At 45.4% G+C, this 15166-nt stretch overlaps 1 protein-coding gene across 1 annotated transcript in view; it reads right to left on the bottom strand.

The window, feature by feature from the left end:
* F13a1 (coagulation factor XIII A chain) overlaps positions 1–4992 on the bottom strand; it is a 155984-nt gene extending 150992 nt beyond the window's left edge. Inside the window, exons 1-2 of the mRNA XM_041632770.1 lie at positions 4947–4992; positions 2965–3112 (exon numbers count right to left, since the gene is read on the bottom strand). Of these exons, the coding sequence (XP_041488704.1) occupies positions 2965–3094 (130 nt within the window). The 5' untranslated portion in view covers positions 3095–3112; positions 4947–4992. The remainder of the gene's footprint in view (positions 1–2964; positions 3113–4946) is intronic.
* Between the last annotated feature and the right edge of the window lie 10174 nt (positions 4993–15166).

The raw sequence follows: 15166 nt of genomic DNA, 5'->3' as shown, positions 1-15166 counted from the left end.
TGGGGGCAGAGGATCTCTAGAACAAGCTGTCTAGACTAGCCAAAGCAATGAGCTAGGTTCGTGAGAAACCCAGTCCCAATACTTGAGGGAAAGTAATCAAGGATGACAGCCAACATTAATCTCTAGTTTCCATGTACACACACAGTGCTCTCTCTCTCTCTCTCTCTCTCTCTCTCTCTCTCTCTCTCTCCCTCTCTCTCTCTCTCTCTCTCTCTCTCTCTCTCTCTCTCTCACACACACACACACACACAATGGATGTCATTCTAAGCAATATGAGCATATATTCATGATAATTTTCCTGTTTGGGACACACAGGGAACACAAAGGATCTCTAAAAGTATGTGATGACCTCAGACATGTTTACAGCTTGGTCCTACGTCTGAGATTCTGTTAAAATATCAAATATATCTGTTTTTCTTAAAATACTATAGAAAGAATTGGGGAAGCATATATAAGTTTGTATAGTCTGATGTAGTTTTTTTTAAACTTTACTAAAGTAATATTTTGAGAAGGGTGCTTGCTATGTTGCCCAGGCTGTCCTTGAACCGATCCTCTTACCTCAGCCTTTCAAGTGGTTAGGAATATGGCATCTTTCACTCTCATAAAATGGTTCTTAATCAACTATTTCTAGCTTGTGAAATTCTGTTATATACACACATTAGCCATATTCTGGGTATACTGAATATTCTCGAATATTTCCCAGTAACCGTCAGTAGAGCCAGACATTTCCTTTCTTTTACCCTGAAGTCAGAGGGCATCAGTGCTCCCAGGGTCCACTAGTGGCCACTGGGTGAACTGCAAGATGATTATGTGAACAGGGCAAAAGCCTTACTGCCTTCCTCGGCATTCATAATTCCCTTTACTAAGATGATTTGGGGGTGGGGTGGAGTGGGAAGACTTGGTATATTTAGTGTCAAACTCTCTGTGCTTTTAGACAAACAGAAATTCGAACTCTACAGAGTAATAGCCTGATTCAAAGAGTATGTCCACTGATATTTTTTCTCCTGCCCAGCTCTCTTGAGCTTACTCCACTATGATTCTTGATGCAGAGGCTCCATCGTCACAGTATACAGTGAAAAACCCTGAGCAAACATATACTGATATATGGACGCTGAAATATGTCATTAATAAGTTATAGTGATTAGGGATGCTGAGTCATTTAGTTTGGGACTGGCTGTCTTCATCCACTCGGATAGGCCTCTGGTCACTGGCCCCTCACTTTCCTGTGTGTGTGAAGGCTGTGTGGGAACAAATCATGTGGGCTGTGGACACATGATTACACAGCAAATAAAGACTGCTTTTTCAAAATAGGTGAATTATTCCCCATCTCTGCTTCCAAAGGTAGATGTACAGAAAACCAATTATCTCAGGTATAAGGATAAAAAAAAAATAATCAACTGACCATTCAGGTTCACTGATGAATTTTATATGTCATTGGCAACATTTGGTTCAGATTTACAATTTCCTTAGGTTCTCCATAGGTGATGTCCTGAACTTGATGGGGAAGGATTCTGTGCACATGCAGGCTCACTGGCCATCACTTGTCGTGTGTGGTGGGTCAGATGCTGTCACAGGCAATATCTATCCAGTCCTTAGGAAAACCCTGCACATGGCTTCTATTTTGCCAATGAGAAAATTAAGGCTTGGGGACTTAGATGACTCGTTCTGGGATGGACAGCTGCGTCTTCTGCCTCCTGGGCCAGAGATATTCTTTGGGCTCTTTACCACCTGCCTGGAGATCCATGTGTTCTCATGAATCCTGGTATGGGCGTCTGAACCCCTTCCTCTTTCTTTCCCTATGTCTGACTTCTGCTGGAGCCAATGTACTCCTTCCCAGAGTACCGTGCCTTCTCTGCCAGAGGGCAATTTTACAAGAAAGTTGAATATCCCCAGGTGACCCATGGGAGAGCTTGGTGTCTGCAGTCTTTTCGATTTTATTTGCATTCTTATAAAAAACAAAAAGGACTTCTAGCATGGGTAGCAAGGAGGTAAAGAATATCCACTGATGGCTTTAGGCCAGTGTTCTAACCTGTAACAAAGGAAGCTGAGGTTGGTTGGTTGCATACCCGAGTTCTGTGGCTTTAATGTCCAGGTTTAGAATGTGGCACTTAGCTGGGAGACTTAGTTCCTGGGCACTAAGAGTCACAGTGTGACTGTCTGTACCTACCTCGGCAAGTAGATGTTTATTCCCCCAGGAAACTCAACACTGAGAGCCCACAGGAACAAAACCAGGTTTTAGTGCATAAACGATATTCCACAATGTCCTGCCAGCTAGATGCCATCCAGGGACAAGAGTCTGAATGTCCCTGCTCATTCCTCAAGGGAATGGCTTCTGTATCACCAAGCTGGTGCTGGCACCTGGGCCCTGTCACAGCTGACAGGGCCAAGAGGAGGTCAGCTAGTGACTGCTGCACCCAGAGCAGGTCCCTCAGGATGAGGCAGAGGCAAGAAGCAGAGGAAGCAGCTTGCCTAGCCTCCTTCGCCGGCTGCTCAGGAGATGGAGGGCTTCATCTCTATTACTGTCAGAATCTGGTACCTCGCACCAGCTCTGAGATTCACAGCCATGGATGGAGGAGAGAGAAGGAAGGAGTTGCAAGCCAGACAATCAGTTGCAGCCACAATATTTTAGAAGCGGAATCTTCCAGCTAGAGAACATTCTCCAAAGTGCAGAACATTATGGGTGAAAGAGGCCTTGGTCGATCCAGCATGTGTTGTAAAAGGAAAGGCTGAGAAATAGAAAGAGGAAGTGACTTCCCTATATGACAAGATCAGCAAATGTAAAACTAGGGCTGTCATTCAGGGACTTTGGTGTTTTTGCAGCTTGGGAGAGTTTTGGGACCCTTTCTTGGACACCAGAGACTGAGAGGTTGCCATTTGTAGATCTTAGTGGGAGAAGTTCTTCCACAGATCCATCATGGGAAAGGGGATCTGGCTCTACTGGATACAATGGTATGCTCCTCTTACCTTGCAGATTGACACCCCTGGGCACCACGCCCTGCAGCTCCTCAGTCGGGAGGTCAACTTCCGCTGCATTGGAATTGTTGGGGGGCACTGCTCTCCTGCCCCCAAAGGTGGTTGTTGGAGTATCTGACATTCTCTGCTTTACTGGATCCTTGGGAAAGGGAGAAGAAAGTCCATGGAAGAGGAGTATGAGATGAGCATCACCTGTGGCCCAGAGTCTAAAGTAGAGACAGAGATGCACCTATGCAGAGCAACAGCGAGCAACAGCGAGCAACATGCACATCCCACACAAATGAGAGTTGAGAGGTGGCAGTGAGGATGCGCCTAGGGACAGAGAGTGTTCCCCAAGGATCTCAGGGAGACGTCCTGCTTGGTAAAACATAAAGAGATCACGAGAAAGAGTGTTTGTCTGAAGCAAAGAAAATCTTTCAAGACTACAGACAGCAGAATTTTCCTCTCCCCAAACCCCCAAAGCCTATATGTTTGGAGGTGCATGTACCTACTCATCTCATGGAGACTCACCAAACCTAAGTCACTGTGAGAATCAGACTCATAAAAACACATTCAGGTTAGGGTAGTTTGTTAAAGTCTTCATTTAATTATAGCATAGATAGATAGATAGATAGATAGATAGATAGATAGATAGATAAAATAGACCAGCCATTTAATTCTGTCACTACTTAATGAGGGCTTCTTGTGAGCCTAGTTGTGATCTTACTACTTAAGTAGGTACAACAGAAACCAAAACAGCACCTCTTTCCCAAGAGTTTATAGTATAGTGGGGTTAGGAATGGACCATACAAGAATCACACATGATGCTGTTTGGGTATGTGGCATGGAGACCGTGGCTATGTTCAGATGGATTGTGAGTAGGCTGTGCTCTGACACAGTCTGGCCTGTTTCCTCTTCCCTCCCCGAGTTTGTGCAGGCAACCAGCCTGTCTAAACACAACACACCTTAATGTCAGGGCCCAATAAGGACTTGTTGACCAGCTGGTCAAAATGAAGGGGGACTTTGTTTCTGAACTCTCTTTACCTGACCCACCGTGCAGTGACTCCTGGCAACCTGGCTGTTTGTAGAAACTAGGCACACCCTTGCAAGATGACATGTTGCCATTGCAGAATCAGCTTGATTAGACGGTTGCAGCAATGAGAGGAGCAGGCTGAGCACAGAAACACTTGGTAAGGTATCTGCTCTTGAAAGGAGACAGGGGCTCTTGGAAGAAGGAGACAGGAGTGGCTATCTACAAATACCTTTCAGGATTTACAGGTAATCTCTGGCGAGCTGAGGCAGAGGAGGAGATTAAAGAAAAAGTTTAGTGACAAAGAAGAGAACGCAACCCTCTGGTGTCTTGTCAATAGCAAGGACACACTGACTGGTCCCTAGAGGCCAGGAGCAGGGTGTGGGGAGCAGTGCTGGGCAGTCAGGCAGCCTTCTGGGAGAGAGCAAGTAAAGCAAAGAATTGGAACATTCCAGGCGCTGGCCAAGAGAGGGTAGTGCCCACCACTGGGTGAGTGTAGGAGGGAGAACTGTCCTTCTTGGTAGATGCAACAAAGGGAAAGGGATTTGAGTTTAGACACTGTGTTAATATGGGGTAAGGAATGACCAGGTCAAGGCAACCGAACCTGTTGTCTTCTAGCCAGGTGGGCATTCTCAGATGGCCTTGCCCTCTCTTCTAACCTTACTCCACATTCCACAGTTGGTTTCCCTTAGGCAAGCAGACCTGCTCTTGGAGGAGCAACCCCACTCCCATCCCCATCAAAGAGTCTTCTCCACCAGCCGTGCTCCTAGCATAGTTTGTTGGAGTTCAAAGAAGTCCTTAGAAGTAGGACTGAACATTGCAAACTCAGAGGTAAAAGCTGGGAACTGGAGAGAGGGGCTGCCTCTGACCCTCCCCAACCCTTCAGAGATACAGAAATGTAGGTCCAGAGGGACAGCCACAGCTTGGAGCAGTGATACTCAGACCTGCTCTGAAGGTCTCTTACCTGCTTGAGCTCCTGAGAGGGTGCCCTGGTAGGCTCGTTGTGTGCCTCTGAGTACTTCCTCAAAAGGACTCAGGCAAAGTGACCAGAAAGTCGTCTCTTAAATAACTGCCTAACAGCTCCCACCCTCCTCCCCATCCCAGAGGATTTCTCCTCCCCTTTCTTGACAGCTGGTGGAGGGGGCAGAACTGTTTCTAGGACTTTCCACGTACTTCTGCCACCCAGCTTTGAACTGCCTGCATGTGCTCCTTCCTGCCTCCATTGCCTATTTGCTCCCGGGTTCCCATGCTGGCACGTCCTCACCATCCCACCTCCAGGGTCAGCCTTTCCCCTCCTCCAGATGCCACTAGTAACTACCAAATGTCATTGCTGTGTTTGCTAGCCTCCCTGCCCTCCTGCTGGAACAGAAGGGCTTACGGGTCCTTTTTTCTGTGGAGGAATGCTTTGCCACGCAGATGGGTGGTGAGCTGGCAGGCGGGAGGGAGGATCTGCCTGCCCACAGACAGGTCACACAAACAGTTGTGACCACGCATAAAGCAAGAGCAATGAGTCCCTCTTGTGCAAAGCAAACTGCCTCCTGGAGTTACCCAGAGAACCCAAGCCCAACCACAGGACTTCCTGCAGGACAGCCACCCTGATGTCCAGTCCCAGTAAAGTGTGTAGATGTCCTTAAGAGAGCCACGCAGTTAGACATGCTTTGTGTTTTCCCTTGAAGTCATTCTGCAGTATCTTCAAGATGTACAGAGAAAGGAAAGGAAGTTTCCCTCCCCAGGCTTTGCCTATTTCTGTTTTGAGAGTGTCATGTGTTTAAAGACTACTGATTTCAACCCCAGATCCTTCGAAGTGCCCTCTTTGTCTTCAAATTTCAAAGGGAGACGGGAAATGTTATTAGCTAGGAATTCATATTCCCTCCCCACCCCATCTCTCTGCCACAAATCTGTGGACTTGTCTACAGCTTTACCAAGTTTTTCTTCCTTCTTATCCTTGAAATGGGAAAGGGCCCCTGCCTCCTTGTCAAAAACAAACATCTGTGTCTTCGCTGTACTCCATGTCACTTTCTCAAGGGCTTTGATGGCCCGGCCTCTTATCAGCTCTTCCTCCTGTGGCTTCAAGCTCTGGCTCTCTTACAGCTGCTTCCTGTCAGCATTGACACAATTTCAAGTTGAGTCCCTTCAATATTTTAAAAAGCCTTTTCTCAACTCATGTTATTCTGGTCATTTTTTTTTTTATTCTCTCTCCTCCCCTCTGTCACCAAGCCTCTGGCTTCTGGGTTCTATCTCCTCTGTTAGTGTATTCAAACTGCTAAAGCAAAGGTATCTGCCTTAGTACATTTTGTTGCTGTAACAAAATACCTGAACTAGGACATTTATAAAGAAAAAAAAATTTATTTAGCTCATGGCTCACCAGGTTGATAATCTTTAAAACACGGCGTTGTCATCTTCTTAGTGTCTAGCAGAGGCCATGCGCTTTCTCATCCTTCTGTGAGGATGGGATGGTTTATTGAGTACATTGTAAGGTGCAGCCGGTTGGTCAGAAGGACACTGTCTACCACACAGCATGTCTCACTGAGGAAGAAAGCAGGAGGGCAAGTTGGCATGACTGGAAAAGAGAAAATATGAGGGCAGCCTTGCTTTATAATGAACTGCCCTCAGAGTAACCAACCTCGTCTCATGAGAAATACACTGATCTCTCTTAAAGGTCTAATCAAGTTTCAATGATATCACACAGAGGCCCCAGTTTCCACCCGAGTTTTGGAGAAGAGAAGCCACATGGAAATGAGAGCACCTCCAATTGTCTGTTTTCAAGCCAAAGAAGACTGAGTTTTTAATCTTGTGGGACACTGAGCTTTCTTGCCTACTCTGTCCTCGAAGGTCTTTCCCGTGGTCTCTGAGACGTGGCACACTGTGCTATTTCCTCTAGTGCAGTGTGCCATCCTTTGATCGTCTCGGCAACTTTGATGGTTTTATATTTCCATGTATCTCCTGGCCCCTCTTAAATCTAGGTGCTCAGCCACGGTTTCTTCCAGAGCTAGAGACTTCTCCGACGAGCTGCCTGTTGGTCACCTTATTTTGGTACACCCAGGGCAGCCTACACGCATCATCTCCCTGATGGGAAACAATTTGTTCTGAAGACTTGACAAATCACAGAGCTCCCTATCTCAGTGAATGCCAGCAGCTTGAGTAGCTACCAAGCTAGGCCCGTGGGCAAATGGCAGACAACCCCACCCCAACCCTCAAATCCAACCCTTCATTAGATATCTCCTATTTTACCTTTTAATTAGCCTTGAACCTACCCCTACATCCCTTTCAATTCTTTCTCCACAGTGCAGTCACCATAAACACTGAGGAGCTCAAGTCTGGCTTCAGAGTCTCTGTCCAAATCTTTCCATCACTGATGAACTTTGCTTTCAAGGTAAATTCTAAAAAGAAAGAAAATTCAACTGAAAAAGACTCCATATGACCTAGACCCTATTCTCCTCTTATGCCCTCCCTCTTTCATGTCCTCAGGTCATCTCCTGCCGCCACTTCCTGTCACACCTTGCTCCAGTCACTAAACTTCCTATTCTGTGCCTCAAGCCTGAAACACAGTCTCTCTCCCCCTGCTCCACTTGCTAGAAGCTCAGTCTGCTGTTTACAGGGCTGATTACCACATCAGTGGCTCAGCTGTCCGGCAAGAGCTTGTCTAATGGCCGTGCTCTGACACTTCTGGGGTCACTGGGCAGCAGGGACTCCAGTCAGAGAGAGGCTGCTGAAGATACCCACGCAAAGCCCACCGTCCTCTGCTGCCTACCAGAAGATCTGAGTGAAGATTCCACAGTGGTCTGTTAGACTTACGTGAGATCTGAGGAGGAGTGGCCATGGCTGCACATTTTACGTCCGATCACACAGATGTCAACCCTCTGGTTGACTGTGCATTCAAGACTCGCTTGTCATCTCCCAACCATCGTTATCATGCTACATTTGGCCCAAGACTCAGCTCTGTGGATGTGCACACACTTTGGTTCAAGAGTGCTCCACCACCAATTCAGCAACATTATAACTGTTACAGATTTTCTGGGCTCAAGAGACAGTCAGTGACCCAGTGTCAGAGGCACCAAGTCTAGCATGTGGCTGAGGCTCATTTACCTTAGAGCATTGCCTCATGGTCCTGTGACTTGGGAGTCAGAACAACAGTTTCTGGTCCTAGAATGAGTCTTGAGTTGTGTCAGCCTCTGTGATATGTACAGAAGCAGTCTATGTGACTAGACACCAAGGTCTTTGGGTACGGCATGGTGTTCTTCATACCTGACAGCCCTTTGGTCCGCATGAGGAAGACATTTATAGCATGTAGGTCAAACTAGGAAAATGAAAAGCACATTGGGTGTTTTTAAAGAGAGGAAATGTTTATACAGGTGATAGAAGAGACGGGAAGGCAAACAGTGGGAGGTGAGTCAACCCCACAATTAGAAACGGAGTAGTTGGTGTCACCATATAGCAGGAATTGAGGTTGTGTGGCGGGACCTAGAATCCCATGGGACTGTCTGGTGGGAACTGGAGATTCAGTCATTACTAGAAACAGGGTCTGAGGTCAGGACTATTCCAGTCTGTCTTTTTGGTTGTTTGTTTGTCTCTGTCCAATATTCCTCCATTGCCTCCTCTTTGCTGAACTTAGCTGGAAATCATTTTGCCTACAGAGGGCAAAGGATTCTGAGAAACAGCACCAGACCCATGGCCCTGTGTTAGGGTCACCATGACCACCCTTGAATACTGAGCTATCAGTGCTTCACAGAATTAGTTGTCCAAGTGGGTGATTTACAGCAAAAAGACCTATGGGCGAGGTCCACAGGCAATCAGGCAGAAAGTCTCAAGGGGCCTCTCCCATGCAAGTCACATAGGACGTGCCAGACACCACAGCAATGAGCTGTGACCATGCATGTGTCATGGTGCATACCAGAGAAATAAATGGATTCTGTTCCAGGACTGTTACCAGGAATTGGTCATGTAGGCACCTTCTACCAAGTTAGAGACAAGAGGTTCTCAAACTATGGGTCATGACCCCTTTGGGGGAGGGGGGTATGTCAAATAATCATTTCATAGTGGTCACATAGCAGGTATTTATAATATTCATAACAGTGGCAAAATTACAGTCATGAAGTATCAAAAATAATGTTATGGTGGGGGGTCATCACAACATGAGGAACTGTATTAAAAAGGTTGCAGCATTAGGATGGTTGAAAACTACTGGTCTAGACTTTGTTAGGAAAGCAGGTAGTCTGTATAAAGCCCAAGTTTTGTTGAGTTTAGACACAGTGGGTGGCACTATTCAGTTAAGGGACACTGGGTAGAGTCTTGAAACCCATGTTCTTAGATACCAATCAGTTTGGAGGTCACTGTGGGATTCTTTTCTGCAGTTCCCATACCCTTAGCAGAGCAGGACACAGGGATGAGAAGCCCCTAGGAACCTTCCAAGTGAGCAATTCCAGTGTTTCCATCAGTGGCCGTGAAGCCAGCAAGCTCCCTTTACAGACGTTGATGTCTGCTGAGACCTCAACTATCTCCTGGAACAAGAGGACCAGTGATTCACTATGGCCACTGTGGTTTGGGCCCACTTCTCTGGCATTACTGGGTCCAGATGGAACCACTGAAGAGAGCAGCATTCCTCTTCCTGCATGAGCCTGGTGCTTTGTCATCATTCTACAGTGCAGGGTCATGATCCCAATATCCTGTTGACTGGAACACAAAGAAAGGACATTTGTACCAGCCTGCCTAGTCCAAGGGTGGACAGGAATGCACAGAGACATCACTCAGGGATCCTGGCTCTATCAGAAACACAGAGCAACCTAGGGGAGTTGTGAGCAAACAGAAGGTGTTTGAGATGAGAAAAAAAGTTTTCACATCAGCAGTCTTGACACTTTTCTTGCTAAAGAACCCACCATTTTTCTCCGGGATGGTAATACCCAGGAGGTGGCCTGTGTTTGCTCAGGTAATGAATGTTCCAGCAAACACTGTTTGATTTACATGCAAAATTTCACATCTCAAACAGAGAACCCAGTCATGTCTGGATGCTGCTATTTTTTTTTTTTTTTCCCAGCTGAATAAGACCTTCATGGGTTAGCGCTGGATTTCCAGAGGGAAGTGAGAGGGCGTTGTAAATAACAACTGGCCTGGTACAAAGACGTCCTGGCCTCGGCCAAGGAGGATCAAAATCCACCTCTTGGGAGGGCTTCTCTCCTCCACTGCCCTTGCTGCTGGGAGACTTGGGGAGGAAACTTTCCACTCCAGAGGCGGTGACATGGCAGAGAGAATCAGAGGGAGGCTGGGTGAAAAGTTTACAGCTGTGTCCCAGCCACAGTGGCATTCGGGTGGCACAGCTAAGTGACCCTCATGGTACACTCTCACTTCTGAAGAAGCTCTTCGGGAGCTTCAAAGATTCATAACAACAGCGAAAGGCCCAACAAGGCTGCCACAAGTTTCTCCTCTTTCCTCAGCACTTTGCGCTCTTCTCTTTTCAAGATATAGCTAAATTATGCTGGGGAGAGTTCTAGGTGCTAGGTGCCTACTCATTGTGTTGGCTACCCTAGGCGTGACCTCCATTTGTCAGTGGTCTCCGTCACTTTCCTTCCCAGTAATTTTGGGTGGCTGGGCTGCCTCTCCTTATGGCAGGCCACCCGAAGGCCAATGGGCAAAGAAAAATCCCATGGATCACATAATCAAATCACTGTGAATACCACCACTCTGCTTTCAATTCTGGTAAAATAAATATACATAACAACATTTATTATCTTAATTCAGGTATAACATGACGGTCCATGGCTATGATCCCTGCATTCAGGTGGCAGAAGCATCTGAGGGCAGCCTGGGCTCTATCATCTCACCATTTTTTTTTTTGTCAGTTCTATTCGACTGGTTATGCCCAGACTGTTGACCACCAAAGTAAAGTCAGACACTATATCTATTTTTCTTTGCAAGAGGGAAACAGTACATGGTAATAAAAGGCTGCTTAAAAATGTCAATCAAGTTGGGCGGTGGTGGTGCACCCCTTTAATCCCAGCACTTGGGAGGCAGAGGCAGGTGATCTCTGTGAGTTCGAGGCCAGCCTGCTCTACAAGAGCTAGTTCCAGGACGGAAACAAAGCTACGGAGAAACCCTGTCTCGAAAAACAAAAACAAAATAACAATCAACGTGACATTGAGACATAGCTAGGCAGGATGGTACATGACTGTATTCGCAGCACTTTATAGGCTAAGATGGAAGAATTGTGAGTTCGAGCGCAGTCCAAGACATGAGAAACCTCATCTCAAGTGAGCAAATGAACAAAAGAAAATGTAACATTATGCATGAAGAAAAATGATTAACAAAAGGGAAACCTAAGAGAGTAAATCCACAAATTTGTTATCGATGTGTTAATTAACAATAGTGGCTACTGAAAACCACAGCTAACCCTGAACAGTAAAGATGGTGTACAGATAATGTTCCCTTCACCCAGATTGCCAGTGCGTTGACCAAGCTGTATGCATACATGTGTGTATCCCAGGGAACTGGCGCTTTGCAGTGTTAGAGCTAGAATCTAGGCTTCTTTACCACTCCCTGGGCAACTTTGAACACCTCATCTAAAGGTGTATGTAAAATGTCATCTAGCACATCTGCCACACAGGTTACGAAGACCAGAGACAGTACCCACGAAGTACTGTTACCGCCAGGGTATGAGGCCAGTACTAAATCATCTTTGCACAGGGGTGTGTCTGGGGGTGGGGGTGAAGATTGGAGTGGTAGCTGTGCACAGAACAACGTCCAGTCACCCCTGATAAGTATTCTCATTTTTCTTGTAATTATTGCCTGTATTTTTCCATTATTAGGTAAACAACTCTTTAACTTGCTAATCACACCATCAGTGACATCTATTGTAGCTTTCACTACAGAGGCCATTTTGAGAGCTTCTTCTGCAACTCACACTTATCAGTGTGTGGAAAGGGGTTGATGGATGCTGGTTGATGGTGTGGTTTTATATGCTGACAAACCTGTGGGTCTATTTCTAATGGAAGCAATGAGAAAGCCCTCTCTTTTGAATCTTACAAGGAAGCTGTTTGGAGACAGGAGCAGAGAAGGATTTTTGATGAACCATGTCCAGTATCTGAGCAATGGCAAGCCAGCTCCTGACCAGTCAATTGGGAATCCACAACCAGGTAGGGCTCCCAAGCAGACTTGTCTGGGCATCTTAACAAACTCTCCTGTGGAAGCAGGTTGAAGGGGTCTTCCAGTTTATAACAGTCCCTTCTCTAGGCCAGCTGGTTCCCGATGTGGTGGCACTTCTTGTCGGGGAGGGGACACCAGAACCAGGCCTGCAGTACTTTTGTGGAGGGAGAAAGAATAGAGAGCACCGTTGAAACCTAGATGTTGGGAGGGCAGCTTGTAGTGGCGACTGGCAGGAACTGGGTGGACGTGATGTTCTGCAGGAGCTTCCTGACAGCAGAACCTCTGGAGACAATCTATGAATGTCCAAAGCCATTGCACAATCACGCACATGCATTAAGACACCACCAGAGAACTGGGCGAGTTCTCTATTCTTTGATGCTCACTCGGCAATTTCTTCAGGACAGTTTCAGATAACGGCCTGGGCCCTTCCTGTGAGAGTGTTTCTGAACTGTGCATCTCTCCCCTCATGAAGCTCTCTCTGTAAGCAGTTAAAATAGCATTTGACGCTTTCGCTATACCATATGGACATTTATCACGATCCACTGGAATACTTCCCACGATTCTAATTTACATATATACCATTCTTAAATATTTTTAATAAATTCATACAATGTAACTTGCCTAGAAGAAAGTCTCATACTTTGTTTGTTTGTTTGTTTATTTATTTATTGGAAGAAAAAGAAAGATAGCTCAGAAGCCCAAGAATGGAAGAAATCATGGTAGGGCTCTTGAGTCCACACCTGCTTCAGTACTCTTAGTATGCTAATGGTATGTGATTAGTCTCTGAAAGGAGACCTGTGAAAGTCATGAACAACATCGTTCCCTGTCCTTGCTTTCCCATGGTCCTTCTTGACCACTGAGCACATTAAAACCTTTTCATTGGGGGAACAGAACTAGGAATGTATAAACTTAGCTCCGAGACATTCTATACCATCATGGTTCATGGAACCAAACTGATCTGAGCTCTGGTGCTTCTTTACCATGTTTTCACCTCCTGGGCCTCTCCCAGGGCTCCGTTCTCTCCTATTATTCAGATACTTTGCTTTAAGAAGTATTTCTTTTTTTCTTAAAACATTATCCCTCAATGTGAAGAGTTCTTTTGTAGTTGTATTCATGAGTTCAGTCTGCTAGCAGATACTCAAAGATGGATACGTTTTCACATCTCTTGGCCGTCCCTCCCGTGGTGGCTCCATACTTTAAACCATGGGAGCCATGGATGGGACTGTGTCAGGTCAGGACCTGAGCTTCACAAGGGTTTAGCAGTTTCTGTTTCATGGTCTTAGGACCTGAAAACTCTATGAGGACATTTAGCTGACTGCTGCAGCCAGGTTAACTTAAGGAGAAAGCAGAGGGGTCTCCTTGGAGAGGAAGAGGAGTCCCACTAAAAGTATATGGCGATCAGACAAACTCCCGGCTGAGCCACACACAAAAGTTCATAAACCTGTGAGCCATGAAATAAAATGACTGCTTAATCCATGAAGTCCTGGGGCACTTGGTTACACAGCAATGATAAGTGAAACACCTTAATACAATGAATATTTATCTAACACCTTCTATTGGAGGGTGGCACAATGAATAAGGGATGCTGTCTGCCTTTGAGGCATACAGTTCAGAGGGGGAAAGGGGAATAAAGCCAGTCTTTTAGAATTTAATCAACAAGCCTTTCCCCATAATTCCATAGATTTCAAAATATTTCATCTTTCACTCCCATGACAAATACCTTTTATGGACTTAATCTGGCATATGACGTGTGTGTAGAAATACATGCTGATTAATTGATGAATTAAAGTCAGTGAAATCTCTCGAATCAGTGAATGCAGAACGTGCTGCTGACCAAACATGGAAAAGTAGAGGCTTTTGTTGAATTACGTATGGAGGGCTGGTTTTCATTTTATCTCCTGCCTTAAATAGTCTGTCATTCATTTTACACTTGGGTTTCCAAGGCTGAACGCCTCATAAAAGGAAGTGCCAAATAAATGCAAGTGCACGGCAGAGTTTATGCTCGCTCAAATGTCTTATTCATACACAGTAATTCTAAACTAAGTAAGATGTGCCCACCCCACCATCCAACTTAATAGTAACCTGCCTCTCGTTTACACCCCAGTTGTGAGTGCCCTTTCCCCTCATATCTTTTTGCTGCTTACATCATTTTTTCTTATATCAACTATATTTTCCAGATATGGAAGCCCACCATATATCCCTAATCTTCTTATTAATCTGAAGGTATTTACAGAGACAGCCTTGTAAAATGACCTTTGGAGACTGATCTTGGATATATTGGCCTAAGTACCCAAGGATGTGGCAAATCTAACTAATAACCTGAGCCGTGTTCAACAGCCTCTCCTCTCCCCACCTGCATAAGCACAGAAGCAGGCAAGACAGCAGATCTGGAAAGACAATGCTGTAGGAAAAAATATAAAGCGCCCCAAAGCTGAAAAAAAATTGATTTTATTAAATCAATTGGCGAAGCAATGCGGCATGATTTCTATGGGTAGCCATTCAACACAGTTGCCCTAACTTCGGACAATACTAACTTTAAAACTATCTATCTGTCTGTCTGTCTATCATTTCTCTAATCTATCCATCTACCTAACTACCTGCCCTACACCATATATTTTAATGTACATGCAGATAACCCTTTTTCATGTAGGAATTCTATAGGATATGCTATATGTATATAAAGTATATGTGTTTACAAGGGGACACAGTATATACATACATACATTTATGTATACATTATAGTGATCCTTTGGTATCTGCAAAGGGTTGGTTCTGGTATATTCCTCCTCTCAAAACCAAGACCCACAGATGTTCATGTTTCAGGGTGTAGCATGAGTAGGGTTCCCACACTCCAGTGGATGGCCCCACACTCATAACCAACTGAGAAGCACAAAGTGGACTTAGTGGGTAATCAAAAAAATAGTCATGAAGTTGGGGAGTCTGTTAGGGAACATAATCATATTTCATTGCATACATGTATATAAAATTGTATAATAGGTAACATGTTAAGAAGGCTTGTAGAGAAAATAAATCAGGGACAAAAATGGGGCA

Source organism: Microtus oregoni, unplaced genomic scaffold (assembly GCF_018167655.1).
Source record: "Microtus oregoni isolate MIOR12 unplaced genomic scaffold, Mior012 000042F_ref0000377, whole genome shotgun sequence".
Classification (NCBI taxonomy): domain Eukaryota; kingdom Metazoa; phylum Chordata; class Mammalia; order Rodentia; family Cricetidae; genus Microtus; species Microtus oregoni.
This window is presented reverse-complemented; position numbering and strand designations above follow the sequence as displayed.